The 22,529-nt window shown below is 40.8% G+C and overlaps 1 protein-coding gene across 12 annotated transcripts in view; it reads left to right on the forward strand.

Moving 5' to 3' along the window:
* The window catches only part of LOC101937547 (putative RNA-binding protein Luc7-like 2), an 84,709-nt gene that overhangs the window by 30,368 nt on the left and 31,812 nt on the right, over nucleotides 1–22,529 (forward strand). For all 12 annotated transcript variants that reach the window (XM_065562652.1, XM_008173246.4, XM_024109848.3 and 9 more), the window contains 4 exons: nucleotides 9,946–10,044; nucleotides 12,124–12,234; nucleotides 14,362–14,505; nucleotides 19,012–19,188. In XM_065562652.1, the coding sequence (XP_065418724.1) occupies nucleotides 9,946–10,044; nucleotides 12,124–12,234; nucleotides 14,362–14,505; nucleotides 19,012–19,188 (531 nt within the window). The remainder of the gene's footprint in view (nucleotides 1–9,945; nucleotides 10,045–12,123; nucleotides 12,235–14,361; nucleotides 14,506–19,011; nucleotides 19,189–22,529) is intronic.

Here is a 22,529-nt window from a genome sequence, read left to right on the forward strand (position 1 = left end):
AAAATCCCCCTGCACAGTTGACATTCATATGAAACCAAGACAGAGAAACTCAGTGGTGGGCAGACCTGTGCGCTTATACATGATTTGTCTGACTTAGTAGCCAAGTGGCCAGAAGGGTCAGTCAGGAAAAGGCTTTACTCATCCTGATTTCTTTGTTTCTACCTTGACTAGGGTCTCCCTGAATATTACATATGTTGGCAGAACCCTGTATGTAGACTTTCCTGAGGATCAAAGACCATTCATAAAGTTTCTCTGAATAGTCCAGATCTCTACATGTATAACCTGGGATCCATACTGATAGTGTTTTTAAGCCATGGATTCTCTAAGGAACTGCTTGATTTCCTTTAACACGTTGAAAGGACTTCACTCAACTTCTCAGGACTGTTTGGAGAGGTTGTTTTCCTAGTGCTTTCTCAGGGAGATTAACCTGTTTTGGCTGACTTTTCAGATGAAATTCCAGATGACCTGTAAAGCTTCTGTAAGTTATAAGCTGGAATTTCAAGAAAGTTCAAGTTTGTTAGAAACAATGTACCCAATTTCTTCTATTTCCTACTTTGCATCCTCTTACATCTTGCTTCCTCAAAGCAGTTTCTTAGGACAGCGCTTCTGTTGGGCATTCAAAGTAGAGTAACAGAAGCTAAACAGAGTATTTTGGGCTCTGTCAAAGACATCCTTTGAACAGAGGGCAGAAGCGTTAACCATATTTTGACCCTAAAGTCCCTTATATCCTGGCCATTGTTTCAGCCAGGAGAGTGAGTATCTCTCTAGTAAGTGACCCTACATGCAGACCAAGGTGGTTTTCAGACTTCTTTCTGATTTTTCCCCTACAAAGACTATTTCTGCATAATTGGATGAGCACTCCAGTTTTACTAGCTGCAAACATTCAAAAATAAGTTGGACCCCGAATCATGAGTTGCTTATAAATCATGAGATGTTTAAGTCTTTTATTTTTTATTTTTTAGCCTTTAGAATTCATATCTTCAAGCTTTTCTCCCCAGCCATGAGGGCAAGAAACTATTTTTTTTCTTGTGAAAGCAGAGATTCTTGCATAATCAAATGGTTCCAAGAACAGGTGCTTTAAATAAAAAAAACAAAAACCCACCAAGTATTGCTAGTCTCATGACAAAATCTTGAGAGATGGCAACACTTTAGATCGCTATCCTCTTTCATTGCTAAACCTTCAAACAGGTTAGAATATCAACTTCGTATTCTGTGTGTGGTTAAGGGGTATAAAACTGTATTTGGTATAAAGCCATATGGTTTAAGAAAATGATTTCAAGGCTGATCAGTAGTTTCTGAAAGGAAATAGTGCTCACTCCACCAATGACTTGCTGGCTTTGCAAGCAGGAAGCTACAGTGCTTCATTTGACTAAACCAATAGCCTTGAAAAGCCTTCTGGTCATCTTTTTGACAAACTACTAAGACTTAATATTTGTCTCTTACCTGCTGTTTTCATATGCAGAATCTCCTAGCCTTCTCTCAATTTTGTCTAATAAAACAAAAGCAAAGCTATATCACTTATAAATACAGTATATAAATGGTCTCACCATACATCAGATAGCTCTTGCTTTGATTGGGGAACAAGTAAAACACTCAGACGCAAGTGTATCTTCTGCTTCTGTCTTCCTCTTGTTAGAGCAATGGATCTCTAAAATGTACCTCTCCCTCCATATTTTTTTGGAAGGGAGTTTGTGCACTTCTGGCCATTTCCCATAACTACTGCTTAGAATGATGAATCCTACCATGGAGAAAGGATAAAACTAGTTTTCTTACCTGTCATTTCATGTTTTGTATATAGGATCTGCTACTCTGGCCAGACCCAGGATATGATGGGAGATTCTGTTGATGACTGTTGAGCTGTCACTCATCTGGGATGTGAGAGACCTGAGTTCAATTCACTGCTCTGCCTGATGAGGTGAAGGAATTTGAACTAGGGTCTCCCACAATGGCTCTCCTCATCAGGCAGAGTGGAGAATGGAACTAGTCTCCCACATCCCACGTGAGTGCGTCCTAACTACTGAGCTAAAGATTACAAGGAAGGCTCCTCCTCTGGCTGTTCCATGAATCCTTTCCTTTGCTTTTGTCAAAATGCCTGAAAGTCTAAACAATTTTTTGGGACAGAACATTTTGTTTTGACATTACTGCAATGTTCAGTGTGTTTGTTTGTTTGGTCAATATATTCATGAATAGTTTTGGTCAACCTGAAACTTCCTTTTTCATTGAATAAACTATTTATCTGAAAATTTTGCCCAGCTCTAATTTGAAAGCCATTGCATGGATCTCACAGTCAGCTGTCTATATTCCATCAGAAGAAGCTGGCAAGGAGAAGGGGAAGAGGAACTTTTTTTGTATACTCTGGTTCTAGGAACAGTGGAAGTAAGAGAATAGATCCTATTTGAAAAAGTTAAAATTAAGGTTAAAAAAACCACAGTGTATTCTGTCCTATGTGAATGTCTGTTTACTCAAAGCAGTCTTCAAGTTCTTTACAGGTAATACTATATCATCTGGTAAGCTATAATATATTGGTTATCATGGGCCACAGAAAGTGACTCCATATAAAACAATGTCTGTTCTAAATCTGGTTTTGACATGTTCCTCTTTTCTCTCACAAAAACTCTTCTTTCAGATTGATATTTTGCATACTGATACTGCCCTGCTCCTTCAATCTGACTATATGGGCACAGGGTTCATCTCAGGCATTATGAGGGTGCAGGGCTTAACCCAAACATTTCAGATTGAGGAGAATTATCTGAAAATTTGAGATTAATTGACCCAGCTCTTTCCAGTTATGAGTCTTTCAAAATAAAAAAGTTGTTTCTCTCACTAACACTTGTTATATAAGATTTTTTTGACCATTTATATCTGAAGTACTTAGTCCTAAAGGCTTCAGACTTAATTTTTATGCCTTTTAAGCCCAATGAAAACTAGTACATAGGCTTAATTTTTCCTCTTTTTAAGAATTCCTAAATTCTTTCATTTTTTTTCCTCACTAGTATTACAAACTCTACACAATATTATAAGCTATAATTAGTGGTATGGAGCTTACAAGCAGCCTGCAGATGTCAGCACTGTGTTGGCCTCTGTATACTTTACAAGGTTTGCAAATCAAAACCTATGCAGCTTATACATGTCTTTACAGAAATTTGAAACAACACTGTATAAATTAGTGAAATATTAGACTACTAAAATGAAAACTAAGAAAAGTTTCGGACAACTACTTAATAAAGATAAGGTCATTTCAGTTTTCAGTTTTTATTTTATTTAAATTTTTCCAGGAATTTCAGTTTTTTTAGCAAAAAAAAAAAGTGCAAATCAGTGCAAAAAACTATTAATAATTTTTCTTGGTAAATATTGGGATTTATTTTGGATGGAAAGACTGGGGGGAAAGTATTCAGTAGATTGATGAATGGAATTCAAAGCATTAATGTGGTTTGCTGCAGAACTAAAATAATGCCACTTCTGAGTTGAAGAAAACAATACATCTCCAATCCCCAAATAAAACTTTTCATTTGAATAAATAGTTTACTGTTGCAGACTTTGAACTATTGGCCTATAAATATTTACATTTAATAATTGGGCCACTCCATTTGCAGTGCATACACTCAACTTGATCTTTTTCTCCTGATTTTGTGTTTTTGTTTTTCTCCTGTTTTGTTTTTAAACTTTTGAATATTTCCATGTGTTCTGAAACATATTCTATACAGATTTTCGCTTTCTTCCCATTTTAGTGTGTCAAATATTTAAACTTATCTGCTAACAACTTGAAATGTATATGTGATGGGCATGAGATTCATCAGTACATTCAGATGTGTGTGCACTTCAGAGCTTGTGTGCGTGCCTGTTTGTTTAGAAAAGTAGAGTGAAAATCAGAAAAAAATGAATAATACTTTTTGTAAAACGGGGAAATTTTTTGGTAAAAATCAGTTTAAACTGAAAATGAAGGGGCTTATACATAGGTTATAAATAATGTGTGTTCAGGAAATTATTAAAATGTTTTTTAAAAAAACACACTAAATCCTTGAAATTGAGGAAATGCACTTTTGCTTCCCTGCAATAATCTTAACTCTGCCCCATTAACATTGACCATACTTCCCTATCAGATACTCAGGCATGCCACAAAAATACTGCATGTTATCTTGCAAAAAATCCCATATACAACTGATGAAACCAGAGGCCATGCCTCTTATGCTTCCTTTTTCATTATGGGCCAGAGAGCACCTTGTCACACATTTTGCACATTACATACACCTACCATAAAGTACACTATGTAGGTCTGATCCTGCAAGATGCTGAGTACCTACAACATCCCTTGAAGCCATAGCACTCAACACCTTCCAGGAGGCTTGCAGATAGGACCATATGGATAGAGACTCCAAATTAGCAAGATACTTAAGTACATGGTTAACTTTGAGCACGAGTAATCCTATTGACTTTAACAGGACAACTCACATTGTTGAAAGTTAAGTACGTTCTTAAGGTTCTTGTTAAAATGGGCCAGAGTTTTGACTACATTTACCTCACCTTCCCAGTATTGGTCAGACTTCAATCTCTAGATGACTGGCCAGAGCTCACACTTTAGTATTTACACAGCTGCTCTGTAAAATCCTAATATTGCAGACACCCTTGCAATACTGACCTGAAATCACCCAATGGCTGATAGGGTAGGGGAGGATGGTTGCAGGCTATATCGTAGTGAAAATCTACAATGTTGTAATTCATATATTCCACAAGAAAGTATAGGTAGGGGAAAGATTAAAGGAGTGTTGAGTGTGCGTTAATTCTGTAGAGAAACATGGAACTCTAGATGGGTATTTTAAATCTGATGTCTAACTAAAAATCTAAAATTTTCTTTACAATACTTTTAGGTCATGAGTTTCTCCAGTTAGTAAACTCTCCCACAAAAAATAGACACTCTGTCCATTCATGTCATAAAATAACTTAAATCATCATCAGTCTCCAGACCCTCCTATGCCTACAAGAAAATATAAGCATTGCCGCATATCCAGAAGACACACAAATTCTGGCTCTATTGGATCAAATAAGGAAGTGAATTCCATAATTGAGAACACCTCATAAAAAGTTCCCTTTCATTTGTAGAGATGGTGCTCCCGCTTAAGTACCTCTTTGTCTTCCACTCTGGCAGTACAGAAGAAAAGGTGCAGTACCTCAGATACCAAACGATTTAAGACTTAAAGCCTTTTTTTAAAGGCACATTGAACTTCTCCCAGAAACTTATCCGGAAGCAGTGCTGCTCCTGGAAGTATTGATGTTATATGCTGCTACATTATGGCTGGCTCATCATACAGCCATCTGTATTGTGCAGTAGCTCCAGTTTCTGAATAGTCCCTTTGCAACCCCTTGTAGTGCTCATTATACCAGTCTTGTCTCAAGGTGGTAAAGAAGTGAGTGATTATAGCAAAGTCTGTAACAGAAAAAAAAATCTCACTCTAACTAGATCCAGATTCTTGGAAAAGACCTGTTTAGCTACAGCTGTTAGTTAAAATTCCAAAAGCAGCTCTGAATCATACAGTTCCAAAAGTGAATTTGGGGTACAAATGGTGGATGCTCTCATCCAGGGGTACTATACTCCTCTTTCAACTGCTGTCCCCAACCCACCATCACTGCTTCAATATTGTTTTAATTAGTACTCATCAAGCTTGCCTTCCTCTGTTCTGTCTTCATAAAGACACTGAGTTTATTCATTTTATTGCACCAGTGGATCTTATGTGATTGAAAAGCTGAGTATACTGAATTCAGTGTGATCCATATTTCCTTACTAACTCTGATGGCCTCATGTACATGTTACACAGAAGGGGTGGCAAAACTGTTTCCTGAAAGAGCCTACGTGTAGGATCTCTTAATACAGATGAATAGTTATCTAAAACCTGACTGACTTGGAACTAGGAAATTGGAGGACTTGAAAAATTGCCATTTAATCTGCTTCCACCTTTTTGCTGACCTTTCCAGAAAAATGGAAAGTTTTACATATGTTGGTAGTTGGCAAGATTTGATGACAAGCAATAGTTTCTGAAGCAAGAGCTCAATGGCAGGATGTCATTTGTCCTTAAGGAAGTTTTTTCCCATATGGATATATTGATAGCCTCCCATTCAGTATTGCCCCACTGGCCTTCACTAGCGAAGGGCTTACATCCAGTTTGCAGTGAGAGAGTTAGCAGATGCTATGGTGGAGGTGAAGAACTCTTCTTTGTCTCCTACACTGTTCCTGCATGTGACTGCAAATACTCTATACATTTGCGATCAAATTCAGTCAGGGACTTCCAGTGCTTTAGCCATTCTGCTTGTCCTTTTACCTTCCTCTGTAAACCATCATGACTTGTAAGGGTGAAGTTAAGAGGACATTTAAAGGTCACTATGTCAATGATGGAGGACAAAAGGTTGTTATGCAGTCCCAACCCTTCGATAGTGGCCTGATGGCAAACAATATACATCTCTGTCCCAATATAACACAAATTCGGATACAACGCGGTAAAGCAGCGCTCTGCGGGGGCGGGGCTGCGCACTCTGGTGGATCAAAGCAAGTTCGATATAATGCAGTTTCACCTATAACGCGGGAAGATTTTTTGGCTCCCGAGGACAGCGTTATATCGGGATAGAGGTGTATTACTTCAGAGCCATCTGGAACCTCAAGTTTCATCCGCCTCTAAGGCATGGATGACCACAACATGCTCTCTGTCCCTATGGGGAAAAATGTGTCCTGACCTCAAATCACAGAAGATAAAAGATCTGTCCTGGTTAACATTTTCTTGCTCCATCTCCAGTCCCATTCCAAATACTTGACTACACTGTATCTGGCTCTGTGAGCTGATCTGCAAACCAATTTTTACAGTGCCCTAGTTGTCATGGCACCTGACATCCATGAAAACTTAAACCTATGCAGAAGTCATTAACTTCAGTGAAGTTGCCAAACATTGTCAGCCTTGGTGCCTCAGCACTCAGTGAAGAATCCGATCGGTTCAGCAAAGGCCTCTTTGGTGTTTCAGAGTAACCAGTGTACCAATATTAACCCGATTCCAAGTCCTGAAAATCAGATGGACACTTATAACTATCTTTAGGTCTGTAGACCTCCTACATCTGAATGTGGCTACAACAAGCACAGCCATACCTGCTGCCTGAGTTCCCTGTGTCGAGTGCTGCACAGTATACTTGGCTGAAGTCTGTTGCACCAACAACTACAATGACATCTAGCCAGGTTTTGCTTGTGTCTGCAAAGTTTGGTGTAAGAACCTTAAATCTGAATTATAGTCTTATGTCCAAAACTTTGTTTTTGATAGCTTTAGTGTTCTAATATATTAACTAAGTATAATTTGTAATTTTCCTTCTAGTCTAATCTTCCGTCTCTCAATTGGAAAATTTTCAGATTTATTTTTATCACTCCATCTCACACTGGACATATTTCAGATCTTATGTCAATATTTTCATATCACTTAGTACTGCAGATCACCAGATTGAGGTAAAGTTTTGTGTACACCTGGATTGGGGCAACTCAGTCCAATGTGCTGACAAATGTAATCGTTCCCTTTTAAACCCAAGGTTTTAACTCTTAAGTGGTTATAATTTACCTAGTCCTAATTTCAACAATGCTCTAGATACGATGTGCAGTGCTTTCTGAGGCTGCAAGACAGGCACTTTCTAATGTTGATTAATTACATTTGTCAAAACATAATTCATTATTCCCCTCATAATCAAATCTTCTAACTCCAGCTTGAATAAAGAATTGGAATCTGCTAGCATGGAAAGCAGACCTGCATAATAACTTACATGGCCACTAACTCTTAGTGCAGGGGTTCTCAAACTGGGGGTCAGGACCCCTCAGGGGGTTGCAAGGTTATTACATGGGGGGGGGGTCGTAACCTGTCAGCCTCCACCCCGAACCCTGCTTTGCCTCCAGCATTTATAATGGTGTTAAATGTATAAAAAAGTGTTTTTAATTTATAAAGGGGGTCGCACTCAGAGGCTTGCTATGTGAAAGGGGTCACCAGGACAAAAGTTTGAGAACCACTGTCTTAGTGACTTATTTCACTTAACAACATGATTGTTACAAAGTCCTGTGTAGCAATTGTAGGGAAAACTGCAGTCCTCTTGCTCAGCTCAACAATTAAATAAAATCCTAAAGAAAAAAAAACTTAGATTAACAAGATGAATTGTATGTAAAGAACTAAAAACTTGGTTTTTTTAACTAACCAAGAACATTTAGGGTTCTTTACTTCTCCACAAACATTTTAAAATGTTAAATTTAAATATACTTTTCACTGATGTGAGCTATTGGAGACTGTTCTCTTAATGTGAATAATTTATTCACATTTATTTATTTGTGAATAATTTATAATGCCAGTAATTTCTGAACCTCTGGCAATACATTAGGTATCTTGTTAAAGTGAAATAGTCTTTGACAATTGGAGTCAAATATCAGGTGACTCTCAAATTTCCCCCTGCTGTTAATAGTGGGCTTATTTTTTTAAAGAAATGCTTTAAACCCATTTTTTAAATTTTTATTTTGGTTGTAAAATCACTGTTAAACCAGAGCACTGACATTTCCAGTCTCTGACAATATTCAAGTCTCTCCATGCATACTGACAGTTGCATGCATGTAGTCACATTTTAGTAGGATGGCCACTGCCAACAAGTGGCTTAGAAATTACAAATTATTGTTTCTTCTCAGATACTTTTCATAGTTTATTGATTAAATATTTCTCATTGTTATCTTAGATTGTTGATTTAAGGAAAATTCTACTCATTTTGTTTTTAAAAATGTTATGTGATGTAGTCAAATAAAGATGTTGGTAACCTATTTTTGTTGAGTCTTAAGTATTTTCACATGGGAGAAAAAATCAAGACACATCTTTGCAGAATCTCATTTTGCATAATAACATGGTGTTTTGGGTAACACTTTGTTCCTTCTCTCAGTATGAACCGATTGGATTATGTTTATCTTGCTTTGTCTTGCCTCCTTACAAACTCATAGGTAGCTGGTTTCATTAGAACTTTATGCTTTATTATAGCTGAATTTCAAATTAGAAACAGAATTTAACTGCTAGCTGAGTGTACCCTTCTGGGCACACTTTAAAAGAATTCTCTGCTCCTTGCAGGTTTTTTCTGCGTAACATATAATGGGCAGCGGCTCAATCCACTTCATTTTATACCTCATTCCTTTTGCCTCTTTCCCCTTCCCACCGCATCCCTTTTAATACTACTTTAGATGAAAGATAAACTATTTAAGGGGCTGGAGTTTTGTTGTTTTATTTTTTTTTATTTCTTTTTTATTTCTCAGTCTTAAGACATGCATTTAGACTGCTGGTTTGTCTTTGCTCATCACCAAAATCTTTTGAGGGAGAGGGAGATTTCATCCAGACTTTTTATTTAACCTGTCCAGTTCTAAACAATGCTTCTTTGTAAGAAAGCTTAGATTGCAGCAATTTAAAGGATGATTAAGACTAAGTCATTTATCTCCTAATGTGGGCCAACAACTGTCACTGCAGATTATCTATTACCCAGTTAGCTGAAAACAGCATTGCAGTGACTTGGCTAAATTGTTTAGCTAAATACCTGATGTCTATTACTTCAGTCATTTTCATGAACTTTGGTTAGTGAGCATGTTTTAAACTAGGTTGGGAGATGATGGTTCTCAGGTGATACAGCACAAATAGGATCTGACTTAATGTTAGTCATTTTTCTGCTTTATTTCTTCTGACACCTGCATGCTGTAATCATTCCAAATGCCACATTGTTTTTGTAGCAATACCGAAATAACATGCAGCAATACTAAAATAATCTTGTGAAGTTCCATAAAGAAACATGGTTCACTTTCCAATATTTTACAATTGAAAAAATCATGCACACTCCACTTATAGTAATATTTCTCCTACAGATTAAGCTATACCTCTTCTCCCACTCCACCCCCAAATAATCATTTGTGTCTATTTTCAGAGGATGGACCTTGGAGAATGTCTGAAGGTGCATGACCTGGCATTAAGAGCAGATTATGAAATTGCATCCAAAGAACAAGACTTTTTCTTTGAGCTTGATGTATGTTTTTTGCCTTAAAATGCACTATTCTCTCTACAAACTGGTTATGCACATACAAAAGATGTAACATGCTAAGTATATAGAGAAAACATAAACCTTCTCCACAAAGCTATAGATTTGGAGGGTGGGGCTCTTGCATGATTATCTAGATACTACAATAATGGGGGCATATAAATAGCTAAGCATCTAGTCTGTGGCTAGAGCTGAGTATTGTCTGTGGCTAGGCAGATAAGTCTCCATATCTGTTATCCCCATAATTCTGGATGTCATCCGACTGTTGCCATCAACTCCTGTCTCAAAACTGATTGTGGTTCGTTACAATGCAAATTACTCATGAGGGAATTCTGCACCCAAAAAAAAAAATACAAATTATTGCACAATATTTTAAAATTCTGCATATTTTATTTGTCAAAATAACGCAATATAATCATGCCAGTTTCAATTATTTTGGTAATTTATTTTAAAATACCTGTCTACAAGTATGTCTGTAACAATACAGACAATGAAAAAGATTCAGGAAATTTTTTTTGACAAATAAGTTCCTTACTAGCCATATAGTAGAACCTCAGAGTTATAAACGCCAGAGTTATGAACTGACCGGTCATCCATACATCTCATTTGGAACTGGAAGTACACAATAAGGCAGCAGAAGAGGTACCCCCTGCCCAAAAGGCATACAGGATAGTATTGTGTTAAATGTAAACTACTTAAAAAAAAGGGGGTGGGGGGGGTTAAAAAAAAAGATTTGACAAGGTAAGAAAACTGTTCTGTGCTTGTTTCATTTAAATTAAGATGGTAAAAGAAGCATTTTTCTTCTGCATAGTATAGTTTCAAAGCTGTATTAAGTCAGCGTTCAGTTGTAAACTTTTGAAAGAACAGCCATAACGTTATGTTCAGAGTTACAAGCATTTCAGAGTTGCAAGCAACCTCCATTCCTGAGAACTCTGAGGTTCCACTGTATTAATATAGAACTTTGAGTAGTAATTCATTTACACTAAACTACAGAAATGTGTTTCCCACACCCATCAGAAGCAGTGCAAAGGCTTCAGGGAGTCGCGGGTAATGGAGGAACTGAGGGAGAGGGACATAATTGCTGGGAAGGAGCCTGGGAATGAACCTGGAAGGTTGTTGGATGTGGGTGGGAGAAGTATGGAACAGTTGTTTATTTGGGGGGGATGCGGTGGAGAGTGATAGGGAATTGGGGAGCCTCCCCCATGCAGACCCTGGCTGACCCCTAGCCTCTCCCATTCAGTCAGGCACATCTGTCCCTGTGTGTCCCTTCACTCCCACTCTGATTCAGCTCCCACCCCCATTTGTCTCCCCCCTCCCTCCAGTGTCCCTTCTGAATCCCAGTCTGTGACCTGCCCCGTGTGCCTCCGCTCTGTCTTTCCCTTCCCCCATATGTGCCTCCTCACCTGGCTCTGCTAGCAGAGTGTTGTGAGGAACACAGCCTTTGCTCTCTCTTTGCTCAGCTGTTAGGCTAGTGAGTGGCTGCCCTCCGTTTTGGCACCGCAGCAGCCCCTGGCAGGCAAAAGGCATAACTGTAGCACCTCCTTGGCAGAATGTATTTTCTGCGGAGAGAAAAAAAATGTGTGTGGGGGGGACATGAATTCCTTCAGGAGTAACAAATGTATGTTTTGAAGAGAGGCTTTAGGATGCTATACTTATCCACAGAATTAAAAGTATATTTCTGTTATGCATCTGGGTTAACAGATTATATACCATGGCGGTCATCTGTGCTTTGAATAGTCACATTGTGAGCTCCTAAGGCCTTATATTCACTAGGAATAAAGATATATTTTTAACCCATGTTAAACTAATCCATGTTAATTAACTCTCATTTAGAATCCCAGTGATGAAACATTTTTAGTTTTAACCCATATTAGCTGGTTGAGGTAAACTCTAGGCTACTCTCTAAAGATTTGAACACTGGTTAAAAATGATCTTTTTCTTAGTGAAGAGAATCTAAAAGGAGTTTTAGGTCATTCCCACACATTCTCAAATATGTCTTTGTCCAGATTTTTTGTCTAGGTGGCTTTGCTTGTTCTTTCTGGCAGTGATAATCTTATGTTGTTTTAGGCAATGGATCACCTGCAGTCATTCATTGCCGACTGTGACAGAAGAACTGAAGTGGCTAAGAAAAGACTAGCAGAAACCCAAGAAGAGATCAGTGCTGAAGTTGCAGCTAAAGTAAGCATTTAAAACTGGTTTCTGACATGCTGCAAAGCCCTGTTGGACTGCTTAAGGGAATACTTATAATTGGGCTGATTTTTCCTCTATCAGAAAGTAACCATTTCTTATTTAGCACAAGTGCACCTGAGCTGAATTCAAATGAGACTACCCATTAGTGAAATTCAAACCATTTTCATAAGGAAGGAAGTTTAGGCTTTGACAGGCCACCCAAACTGAGGATTTTTGTTTTGAGAGAGAGAGAGATTCCCTCTCCTCCCCGAATCTCTCCCTAAAATCATTGTTTCCCAAACTTTTTACTAAGGTGACCCACCCAACAGCATTTTTTTTTTTTTTTTGCAACCCACCATTACATATATGCACCCTCCAACCCTGGCACCACAACCCTAATCCTGGCCTAGTGCATGTGGGAGTTTAGAGCGGTGGTTCCCAAACTTTTAAGGGTCACACTCCCTTTCTCTCCCCCCCCCCCTCTCCACAGCCCATTATGACAGGGGTAAGGGGCAGAGGCTGGGGGTTATAGCTGGGGGCGGGGATTGGGACCGGGAACAGAGCGGCGGCCAGGGGCTGAGGCTGGGGGTGGGAGTGGAGCCGCAGCTGGGCTGCCATGGGGGCCAGGAGCTGGATCTGTGGCTGGGTGCGGCTTTGCTCCCGGCCCTACCCCCAGCCTCAGCCCCAGGCTCGGAATGGAGCTGTGGCTGGGGGCTGCAGTAGGGGCTGGCAGCCGGGCACGCAGCTGGGTATGGAGCCGTGCCAAGGCTGGGGACAGGGCCATGCATGGCCTGTGCCCACTGCGCCTCCCTGAATGTTCCTCCGCACCCTCCTAGGGGGAGCACCCCACAATTTGGGGACCTCTGGTTTAGAGAGCGAGCCTGACCCATGCTAACCCCACAGCAGCAACTCTTGTCCTGCGGGCCTGGGCCTGGCTCTCTATTCCAGCTGGGCCTGGCTCGCCAAATGTGAATGGCCCTGCAGTCCTGTGTGCCAGGTTGCAACTCCCAAAGTGGGGAGCCAGGGCAGGAGCTGCCACTGCAGGGTGACTGCAGGGCAGACTTGCTCTTCAAGCCCTCTGCTCCCCCATCCTGGTGCCTCCCGTTTGGGCCATGAGAAGTGTATATTTGCCTAGGCAAAATATCCTAGAGGATGTTGTGAAGGCCAAGACAATAACATGGTTCAAAAAAGAACTAGAAATTTTTTTTGGAGGATAAGTCCATCAATGGCTATTGGCAGGGATGGTGTCCCTCTGGGGCACCGGGGATTGGCCGCTGTCGGAAGACAGGATACTGAGCTAGATGGACCTTTGGTCTGACCCAGTATGGCCATTCTTATGTTCTTAGGCCGGGGCCCAGTGATCTAGCCATGGATATGATGACTTCTTTAATACCTTCCTGCAACCCACTCTTGGGTTGGGACTCATTGTTTGGGAAACATTGCCTAAAAGGAGAAGGAAAAAGAGGGAGACGACTGGTCATCCACTTCTCCTTCAGGACTCTTTCAGTCTCTGTGGTGGAGCATGCCATGAAAAAGTGATAACTCCATCTTTTGCCCCGACTCTCAACTGCTGAGATAGCTTAGGGGTTCATGCTGTCTCATCTAGTTTTTGTGAGTGCATATATGTGTTTGGAGGAATGGTTATATAAAATATTAATTTTACAAACCTATTTATTGCATAGAGGGCAATGATCTCACAATTTTTGTATTGTTCAGGATTTCTAAACAAATTATGGTCTCGAAGGGAGCATAACCAGAGACAAAGCAAGTAGAGTGCAGATAGCTCTTTCAACAGCCATGGGAATCTTGCATCATAACAGTTACCATCATGAAAATCCCAGAGGCAGCTGTAGAAATGTCATAACCTAAACATTTAATAACTTGTGAATATGCACGGTGGACTTCCTACTTTGGAGTATATGTGTTGGAGAATACAGGTTGGGTGGGGCCTATACTACTACAAATACCTCTGATCCACATGTGTCTCCATTGACTTTGCCTTAAAGAGTTTATTTCAGATAAGCAATGACTTCTGGATATTAATCCCAACAAGCACAATCTAGCTTCTCTGAGAAAAATCCAAACCCAAAACACATGAAAACCTGCCTGTATTGAGCTCCCACTTGTTTTTCCAAGGCTGAACGAGTTCATGAATTGAATGAAGAAATTGGGAAGCTATTGGCCAAAGTAGAACAGCTGGGAGCTGACGGAAATGTGGAGGAGTCCCAGAAAGTAATGGATGAAGTGGAGAAAGCCAGGGCAAAGAAGAGAGAAGCAGAGGTAATTTTGTTGTCTTTACATCTGTGAATTCATTGACACTTCATTCCAGATGTCTTAGGAGATGAGACCAGATCTCTTAAACCATATTTCTCTGAATAATTTGGTTTAGAATGCTCAGCATGTATTGAAAGGTTTTAAATTGTTTGTATTATTTTTATTACCAAAATGGAAATGGCTGAGTATGTCTTTGACTTGAAGTTCTATGTAAAAGGGATTTTTCTTCCGAAAGTGTGTATTTTGGCACCTAAATTTTTTTGAATGCCCAAAAATAACTTAAATTTCATCAGCAGCTATGTACTATACAATTTCTTATCAATCAGCAGCACTTCCTTAATTTTGATTCAAGGTATGAGGCAATCAGTTGTAAACAGGGTGGATTTGATTTAAATCACTAGTCAGGAAGCCTCGATTTAATCATGGATTTCTACATAAAAGTGCATTCTTGTTGGTTTTTATAATATTAATACGTATTCTTCACAACTCAGAAATAGATGTAGGTTTCATTTTTAGAAGGTACACACACACTATACATTTTTAAAGTGTTTTTTGAAAACTTTTCAGATTAGTTTTACAGCTATATCAGAAAATGAATGATTGTTTGGTTATTTCATTTACCAAAGGTAATTGAAGCAGATATTTATGAAATCATTGGGAGGTGAACTATCTCCAATTCAACAGGTTATTAATCATTAATATTTGGAGGATTTTCTTGCCATGCTGTATTAGGAGGAGAACATCACCAGACAGACATTTAAATTGTTTTATTTAACTAAAACAACAACGTTGTATATTCTGGATGTTTTTCTTCAACAGCAACCATACAATATTTTAACAAAACGAGCATATAAATTTTTGAATGTAAACATTCAAGTTTTTTAAAATCAGGTTTGTTTTTTGTTAAAATTGTTTAACTAAAATAGTTAATTTTTTTTTTAAAACATATTTAATCGACTATGTCAGCCAGGTCAACATGAGAAACTTAAAATATTGGCTTCTGCAGCTAACTAAGTCCTCTTCACCTTCATTTTCCTGTTTGTTCATAATCTGGAAAAGAAATACAAGCTTTCCTACTTTTTCAGGTCTCAAAACGATTTCTCAATTTGGAATGAATTAGTCCAAAGGAAGAAAATATTCTTTCTACACCGGCAGAAGAAGCTACTGCTGTTAAAAGTGAGATTATCACCTCAACAGTCTCTGAATACAAGTGCTTAAGTGACTTCCACTAGTTCACTAGTGTGACTTTCTTTAAAACATCATCAGCAAACATATTTCTTGAATGGTTCACCCTTACCTCTGAAGTTTATCATAGTTGGCATTATGGAGGGATGATTGCTGGATGTCCATGTCATAGCCAGCTCCTCTTCTTCAGCAGTTAAGGTTTGACCCTGGTACCGAGTATTGAGAATATTTGCAAGAAAATGAGCTGGAGATAGTGCTTGTCCCATTTGTTTTTTTAATGCTTGTAATTTAACTCTGTCGTTGCATATTTCTCTTTTTAAGATCTCACTCAGTTCCTTCCAAATTTCAACAGCATCAGCAATAAAACTGCTATTTCCCTGCATTTTGTTCAAGGCTACAGAAATAGGCTTCAGGGTACTCCGCATGTGTTCAACATTTCTCTTAAGCCCAATGTTAAGAACTTTGGCTGTGACAGTGCCATCTATTTTTTCACGATTTTGTTCACAAACTGTCATCGGATTGGGCCAGTTCTTGATATATTACTCAAACAGTCCACTACTGAGTTCCATTGCATGTCTTGTGGGAGAGTTAGCTTGGTTCCTCTCACTTTTTTCAGAGCAGCTGCTGCAAAGTGGTTATTATGGAAGTATTTTGCAGTTTCAACAACATTAGTCTTTATTACTGGAACACTGAGGTCTTTGGCTAGGAGGTGCATCAAATGAGCAATGCAACCGTATGTTATTAGCTTGGGACTCTCCTCTAAATTTCTTCTCATCTTAGATACATTTGCAGCATTGTTTGTGTCCAGGCTGCATACTAGACAGTTGAATTTTTTTCCACAGTTTGTTATAGCTCCGACTGCTACTTCTTGTAAGTATTGTGTGTGTGCATTTCCTGATGTATCAATTGTTTCTGTAAGGAAGACATTCCCTTCTTCCGTTGTCACACAAGCACATACAACAGGATCATTGTGGACATTGCTCCACCCATCAAGACTCAAGTTAACAATTTTTCCCTCTAGACCTTTTGCACACTGTTCGATTTCTCTTTCATACAGTTTATCCAGCAATTTGCCTGCGACATCTGCTTTGTTGGGTGGACTGTATCCTGGTCTTAATGACTGAACCATGTTAATGAAGTGTGGGTTCTCAATCATATGGAAAGGAGAGTTTGTTGCATAAACAAACGGGGCAATTTTTTCATCAATTACCTCTTTTATAATCTGCTGGCTCTTATCACAAACTCGTCTATGGTTGTTTCTGGATGATGGAGACTTTTTTCTTTTTCCTTTCATCATCTTCAGCGCAGCTTCCTCCTGAGAAGGAACACTTCTCATGATGTTGTTTCATTCGGACAACCAGGCCTTGCATTTCTTTGTTGCACTGTTTGCATTTTGCACGCATGCCTGTCTTAACCCACAGGTAGAGGAACTTCATTAAAATATCCCCAAACTGGGTCTCTTTTACGGCCTGCTGCCATTATAGATTTTCCCTTCTAGTGAGAGAATGGTATGGTAGATCTCAAATCAATGAAGGCTACACTCAGAAAGACCTCAGGACTTCTGGAATATGCTGCTCAAACAGTTTCACTTTTGTTTCTACTACCCTGTCCCTCCCTTCTCATGTTTATCTCCAGACTTCTTCGCCTTGTCCAGATCTATTCTGCCCTCAACAATCTTCTATTCATTGAACTTTTTGAAACTTTGCACTTTTAGAGAGAGGTAAGGGATTGACACAAATTTGCAGAGGGACAATAGGGTTGAGGTCTGTTATTTCTCACCTCTATATGTTGTTGATTTATTTATTTAAAAATATTTTTGCTGTTAACAAGCATGTTATCTCTGGAGACACAAATCCACAGTTTGAGAACTGCAAAATTAAGCATCTCTGATGGTATCTTCTAGACTGAGCACTGAGTCCCATTGGGTAGATAGAAAGATTAACCTAAATAATCTATACAGAAGCCCCTGGAACCCCATAAGATTGGGTCCCTAATCCATAAACTATTGGAACTCATTTACAAAACTTTTCTTAAACATTACATGTATATATTGTCTCATACTATAGAATGAGAATTTATAATCCCTATTCCATGATGAGATAGCTTTGAGCTATAATGTATCTTAATTAAAACTATCTTTAGATAGGTATTTTCCTCAAAAAGCATTTTATCAAAAAAATCTGCTTTAAATAAAAAGGGATTTTTTAAAAAAGATTTTAAATCATTGATTTTTATCCACCCTCATTGTAAAGCTAACTTTGCTACAGAGTTAGATGGCCTAAATATATCAAATATTTTCACCACTATTCTGTTATTGTTCAGTCCATTGGGGTCTCTGTTGGTATTCCCACTTTTTTTTTTTTTAAGGTAGTCCTGCACTATTTCAAGTGTATTTATTTCCACAGATAAGGCTTTTACTTTAATTGAGCTATGTTGGTCTGTTTCGTTTCTATGGACAGTGTATTTGGTTCTACAGTTGTTAAGACCAGTCGTTGTCATGGCTAATGCTGGTAAGAAGACTAGTTTTCAGCCTTATGCATCATGAGTTGCACTGAGCAAGACTGTTTCAAAGGTGTTTAACTCTGACAAGACAAACCAGTTTTCACTGGAGCTCTCAAAAGACTCTCTTCACTGAGAGCTATTTCCATGTCATATTTCTGCTTTCTATCTGAGTCTTTTTGATGCTTGAGCAGCTTAAAATAACTGCAAATATTTGTTGTTGTTTTTTTACAGAGGATTAAATGTGGCTTTGTTCCTTCTCCCAGCTGTCCTCAGATACAGAAATGGCCAAACAAATTTTCCTCAATTTAAAAATAACTCTTCAGTAAAGATCAAGACTGGAAAGATGATTTTTCAGGATAGCATTTTAAATAGATTCACTGTGGAAGCCACTGTGCAATCTTCATAGATATGGTGCTCACTGCTAATATTTACTACCTATGTTGAACTCTCAAAAATTGTCAGACTCCTCCAAAGTAACCTGCTGTGGAGTAGAGATTAAAGAACAGGTCCGTTTTCTTTTTTTATTTGGAAAGCAAAATGAATTGTTCATGGCCCTATTTTTTGTAGTTAGTGTCCAAATAATGTTATATTTAAAAATAATGAAACTTCTTTGTATTTTAATGGAGACATTTGATTTATACCTCACATGGATAAAATTAGTAGTAAAACAGGTCTAATATAGTATCCTGAATTACTCTGACTCTTAATTGGCAGGTATAACTCTTTATGTATGTTGCTTCTGGTAAGACATTCTTGTGTTCATATTTTCATGTATTGAAGAATAAGAAGCTCTCAATGTATCTCCCCCTCCTCCCTCCCCCCCAGGAAGTGTACAGGAATTCAATGCCTGCCTCCAGCTTTCAGCAGCAGAAGCTCCGTGTCTGTGAAGTGTGTTCTGCCTACCTTGGTCTTCATGATAACGACAGGCGACTTGCTGACCACTTTGGAGGAAAACTGCACTTAGGGTTCATCGAAATAAGGGAGAAACTTGAGGAGCTCAGGGTAAATCAGTCTTATTTATTTTTTCTTTCTCTTTTACTGACAACTTAATCACATGCAAGAAGATCTTAGTGGAAACTTTTTATTGTATGTGAATTTATTTGTTCATCTTGTAAATTTAAAACTTTTGAGGCAGGCCCATATTAAAAATTGGTTGAATGGTAAGTTAAAGATAATGACAGGACAGTGTAATGATCTCTTGGCATGGTGAATTCATTTGAACAACCTGCATTTTAATATAGCCAAATGCAGGTCATACATCTCTGAACAAAGAACGTAGGTCACACTTACAGAAGAAGGAAGTGTGTCAGTGCATTCCAGGATACTGAAAAGGACTTTATGGTCATGTTGGATAATGAACTGAACATGACTTCTCAGTATGATACTATGGCTAAGAGGGGTAATGCGATTCTTGGATGTACAAGCAGGGGGAATATTGAGTAGGAATAGAGGTGGTATTTCTTCACTATTCAATGTGAACAGGACCATTACTGGAATGTGGTGTCCATGCTTCAAAAAGGATGTTGAAAAATTGGACATGATCCAGAAAAGATTTACAAGAATGACTAATGGTCTGGAAACCCTGCCTTACAGTGAGAAATGAAAGCTCTGTCTATATAACCTATCCAAGAAAAGGTTAATAGGTGACTTGAGCATCCTGTAAAAGTAGCTACATGGGGAGAGAGATCTTGGTAGTAGAGGGCTCTTCAATTTAGCAGACAAAGGCGTAACAAGATCCAGTGCCTTCAAGTTGAAGCTAGATAAATTCAAACTAGAAATATGATGCAAATTTTTAACAGTAGCTTAACCATTGAAATAACTTATCTCGGTATGTGGTGATTCGTCTTCGAGTGATTGCTCATGTGTATTCCACAGTAGGCGTGTGTGCTTGCCACGTGCACTGGTGCTGGGAGTTTTTCCCCTAGCAGTACCCATAGGGGAGCGCCCCAGTGACCCCTGGAGTGGTGCCTCCATGGTGCGGTATAAGGGGCGCTGCGCGCTTGTCCCACCCTCAGTTCCTTCTTGCCGCCAGTGAAGGTGATTCGGAACTGCTCTGCTCCAGCTTTGTTGTAGCTCGTCCCCAAAACTGCTTGTTCGTTCAGTGTATGGTACCTGTAGTTAGTAAGTTTAGTTTAGCTAAGCTAGAGCACCCAGGCCGGGGCCCCGGGTTTTAAGTCATGCAACACTTGTAGGCGATTTATGCCACTGAGTGATCCGCAGACGGACTGTCTGAACTGTTTGGGGGAAACTCAGCGATCGCTGCAAGATTTGCAAGTCGTTTAAGCCTCAGCCCAAGAGAGAAAGGGACATTAGGCTCCGGGCTATTTTGATGGAGTTGGCGCTGACCCCGGCTCTGGTGTGCCGCTCTGAGTTGGCACCGGGCACTGCAGTGTCGGTGCGCGGCGACCCTTCGGTGCAATCAACTAGTCGGTACCGCTCCCTGTTCATGGGGCACGCCAAGAAGGCTAGAAAGAGGCCTTCTTCGCCACGGCACCAGAGTAAACCTGTGACAGAGGTTAGACCCATGTTGGGTCAAGTCGAGCGGAGTAGCCTAGCCCATTCGGAGCAGGCCTCCCCGGATGTCCGGGTGCCCTCCACATGGGAGGCCCTTCAGGCGACCCGGGATGTTATGTCCATGCCAGTACCAGAGCACCGCCGATGTCGGCCCCGCGTTCCAGAGGCAAGCTGCTGCTGGGATCTCCACAGTCACATCGGCTCGGTACTGGTTTTGGTTGAGGGAACGTTCCTGACGCCGTTCGCTGCCCAGCGACCGTTCAGGGTAAAGTCCACGTGGATTGCCCTTGACGCCCACCAGGCTGTCTGCTTGGGTTCCGTCTGACCAAGACTCTCTCGTCACCGTTTCGCTTCGAGGAGCGAACACTGACAGGACCAAGGCAGACGACGCCAAAGGTCCTCATCTTGGCAGGGCTATCGCAGCCAGTCACAGCACGAACGTCAATGTCGTTTCCGTTTGGCGTCCTGCTACAGGACCCCGCCACGGCACCACTTCCGCAGCCCCGGACGTCAATCGCCAGCATCTTGCCGTCGCAGGTCCACCCACCGGAGCCAATCGCGGAGCAGCCCTTACCAACGGTACCAGTCTTCCACGTCAGGATTGCAGTCCCGTGGTTGGCATCACTCCCGGCGCCCCGTTCCTCCCAATCCAGGGACAGCGGCAGGTAGTATGTCAGCCCGGCCTCCCTTCGTAGTTGTCCATCGGTGGGCCAGGCCAGTCAGGCCGAACAGTCGGTTCCGCTGGTGCGACAGCAGGTGCAGTGGCACCGGGCCCTGTGGCTGGCCCAGTGGTACCAGTGGGCACCATGGCCCCCGACGCAGCCCCGATGGGGGCTCACTCGGTGACTGGAGCCTCACAAGGACCATCGGCCTCTCTCTCCAGACCTCTGAGGAAGGAGTCAGTGGGACGTACATCCTCGGCACCATGTCCAGAGACCGACCAGGTGGTGGATCCTCCAGTGCCGGTGGACACCCAAAGTACTGCGCCGGCCTCCTCACCCTCCCCAGATGAGGTGATTACAGCCCCTCCGTCCCACAGGAGGACTTTAGGGCCCACCAAGAACTCTTTAAAAGGGTGGCATCAAGCCTCCACCTCCAAGCAGAGGATATGGAGGAGCCCTCAGACTCCCTGTTCAATGTATTGTCCTCCTTGGCACTGGGCAGGGTGGCCTTGCCTCTGCACGAAGGGGTGGCAAAAATTTCAAATGCCCTGTGGCAAACCTCGGCCTTATTGGCCCCCAACTCTAAGAGAGTGGAACTCAAGTATTTTGTACCCAAGGGGCATGAATATTTATACACCCACCCTGCTCCGAACTCCCTGGTGGTCGAGTCAGTCAGCCACAGGGAACGGCTGTCCCAACCAGTCCATACCCCAACAAATAAAGATTCAAGGAGGTTAGACTCATTTTGAAGAAAAATGTATTCGTCCTCGAGCTTCCAGTTACAGGCTCTCCTGGGTCTGTATGAATTCAGGGCCCCCTGCTCAAGTTCGAGGACTCCCTCCAGGAGCGTGACAGGAAGGAGTTCAAAGTGCTGGTGGAGACTGCCAGGGCAATGCTGCAGGTAGCTTCTGATGCAGCGGCCACAGCCATGAGGTCCATGGCCTCCACGGTATCCATGAGAAGGACGTCATGGCTCCTGCTCTCTGGGCTGTCCAGCGAGGCGCAGACCCCCCTGCAGGACCTCCTGTTAGACAGCAAAGCTCTGTTTGCAGAGCAAATGGATACAAAGCCACATGGCCTGAAAGACTCCCACACGACTCTCCAGACTCTGGATCTCTATGTTCCGGCTCCGGGTAACCTACATTCAAGCCGCAGCAGACTCCCACT

Source organism: Chrysemys picta, chromosome 1 (assembly GCF_011386835.1).
Source record: "Chrysemys picta bellii isolate R12L10 chromosome 1, ASM1138683v2, whole genome shotgun sequence".
NCBI lineage: Eukaryota > Metazoa > Chordata > Testudines > Emydidae > Chrysemys > Chrysemys picta.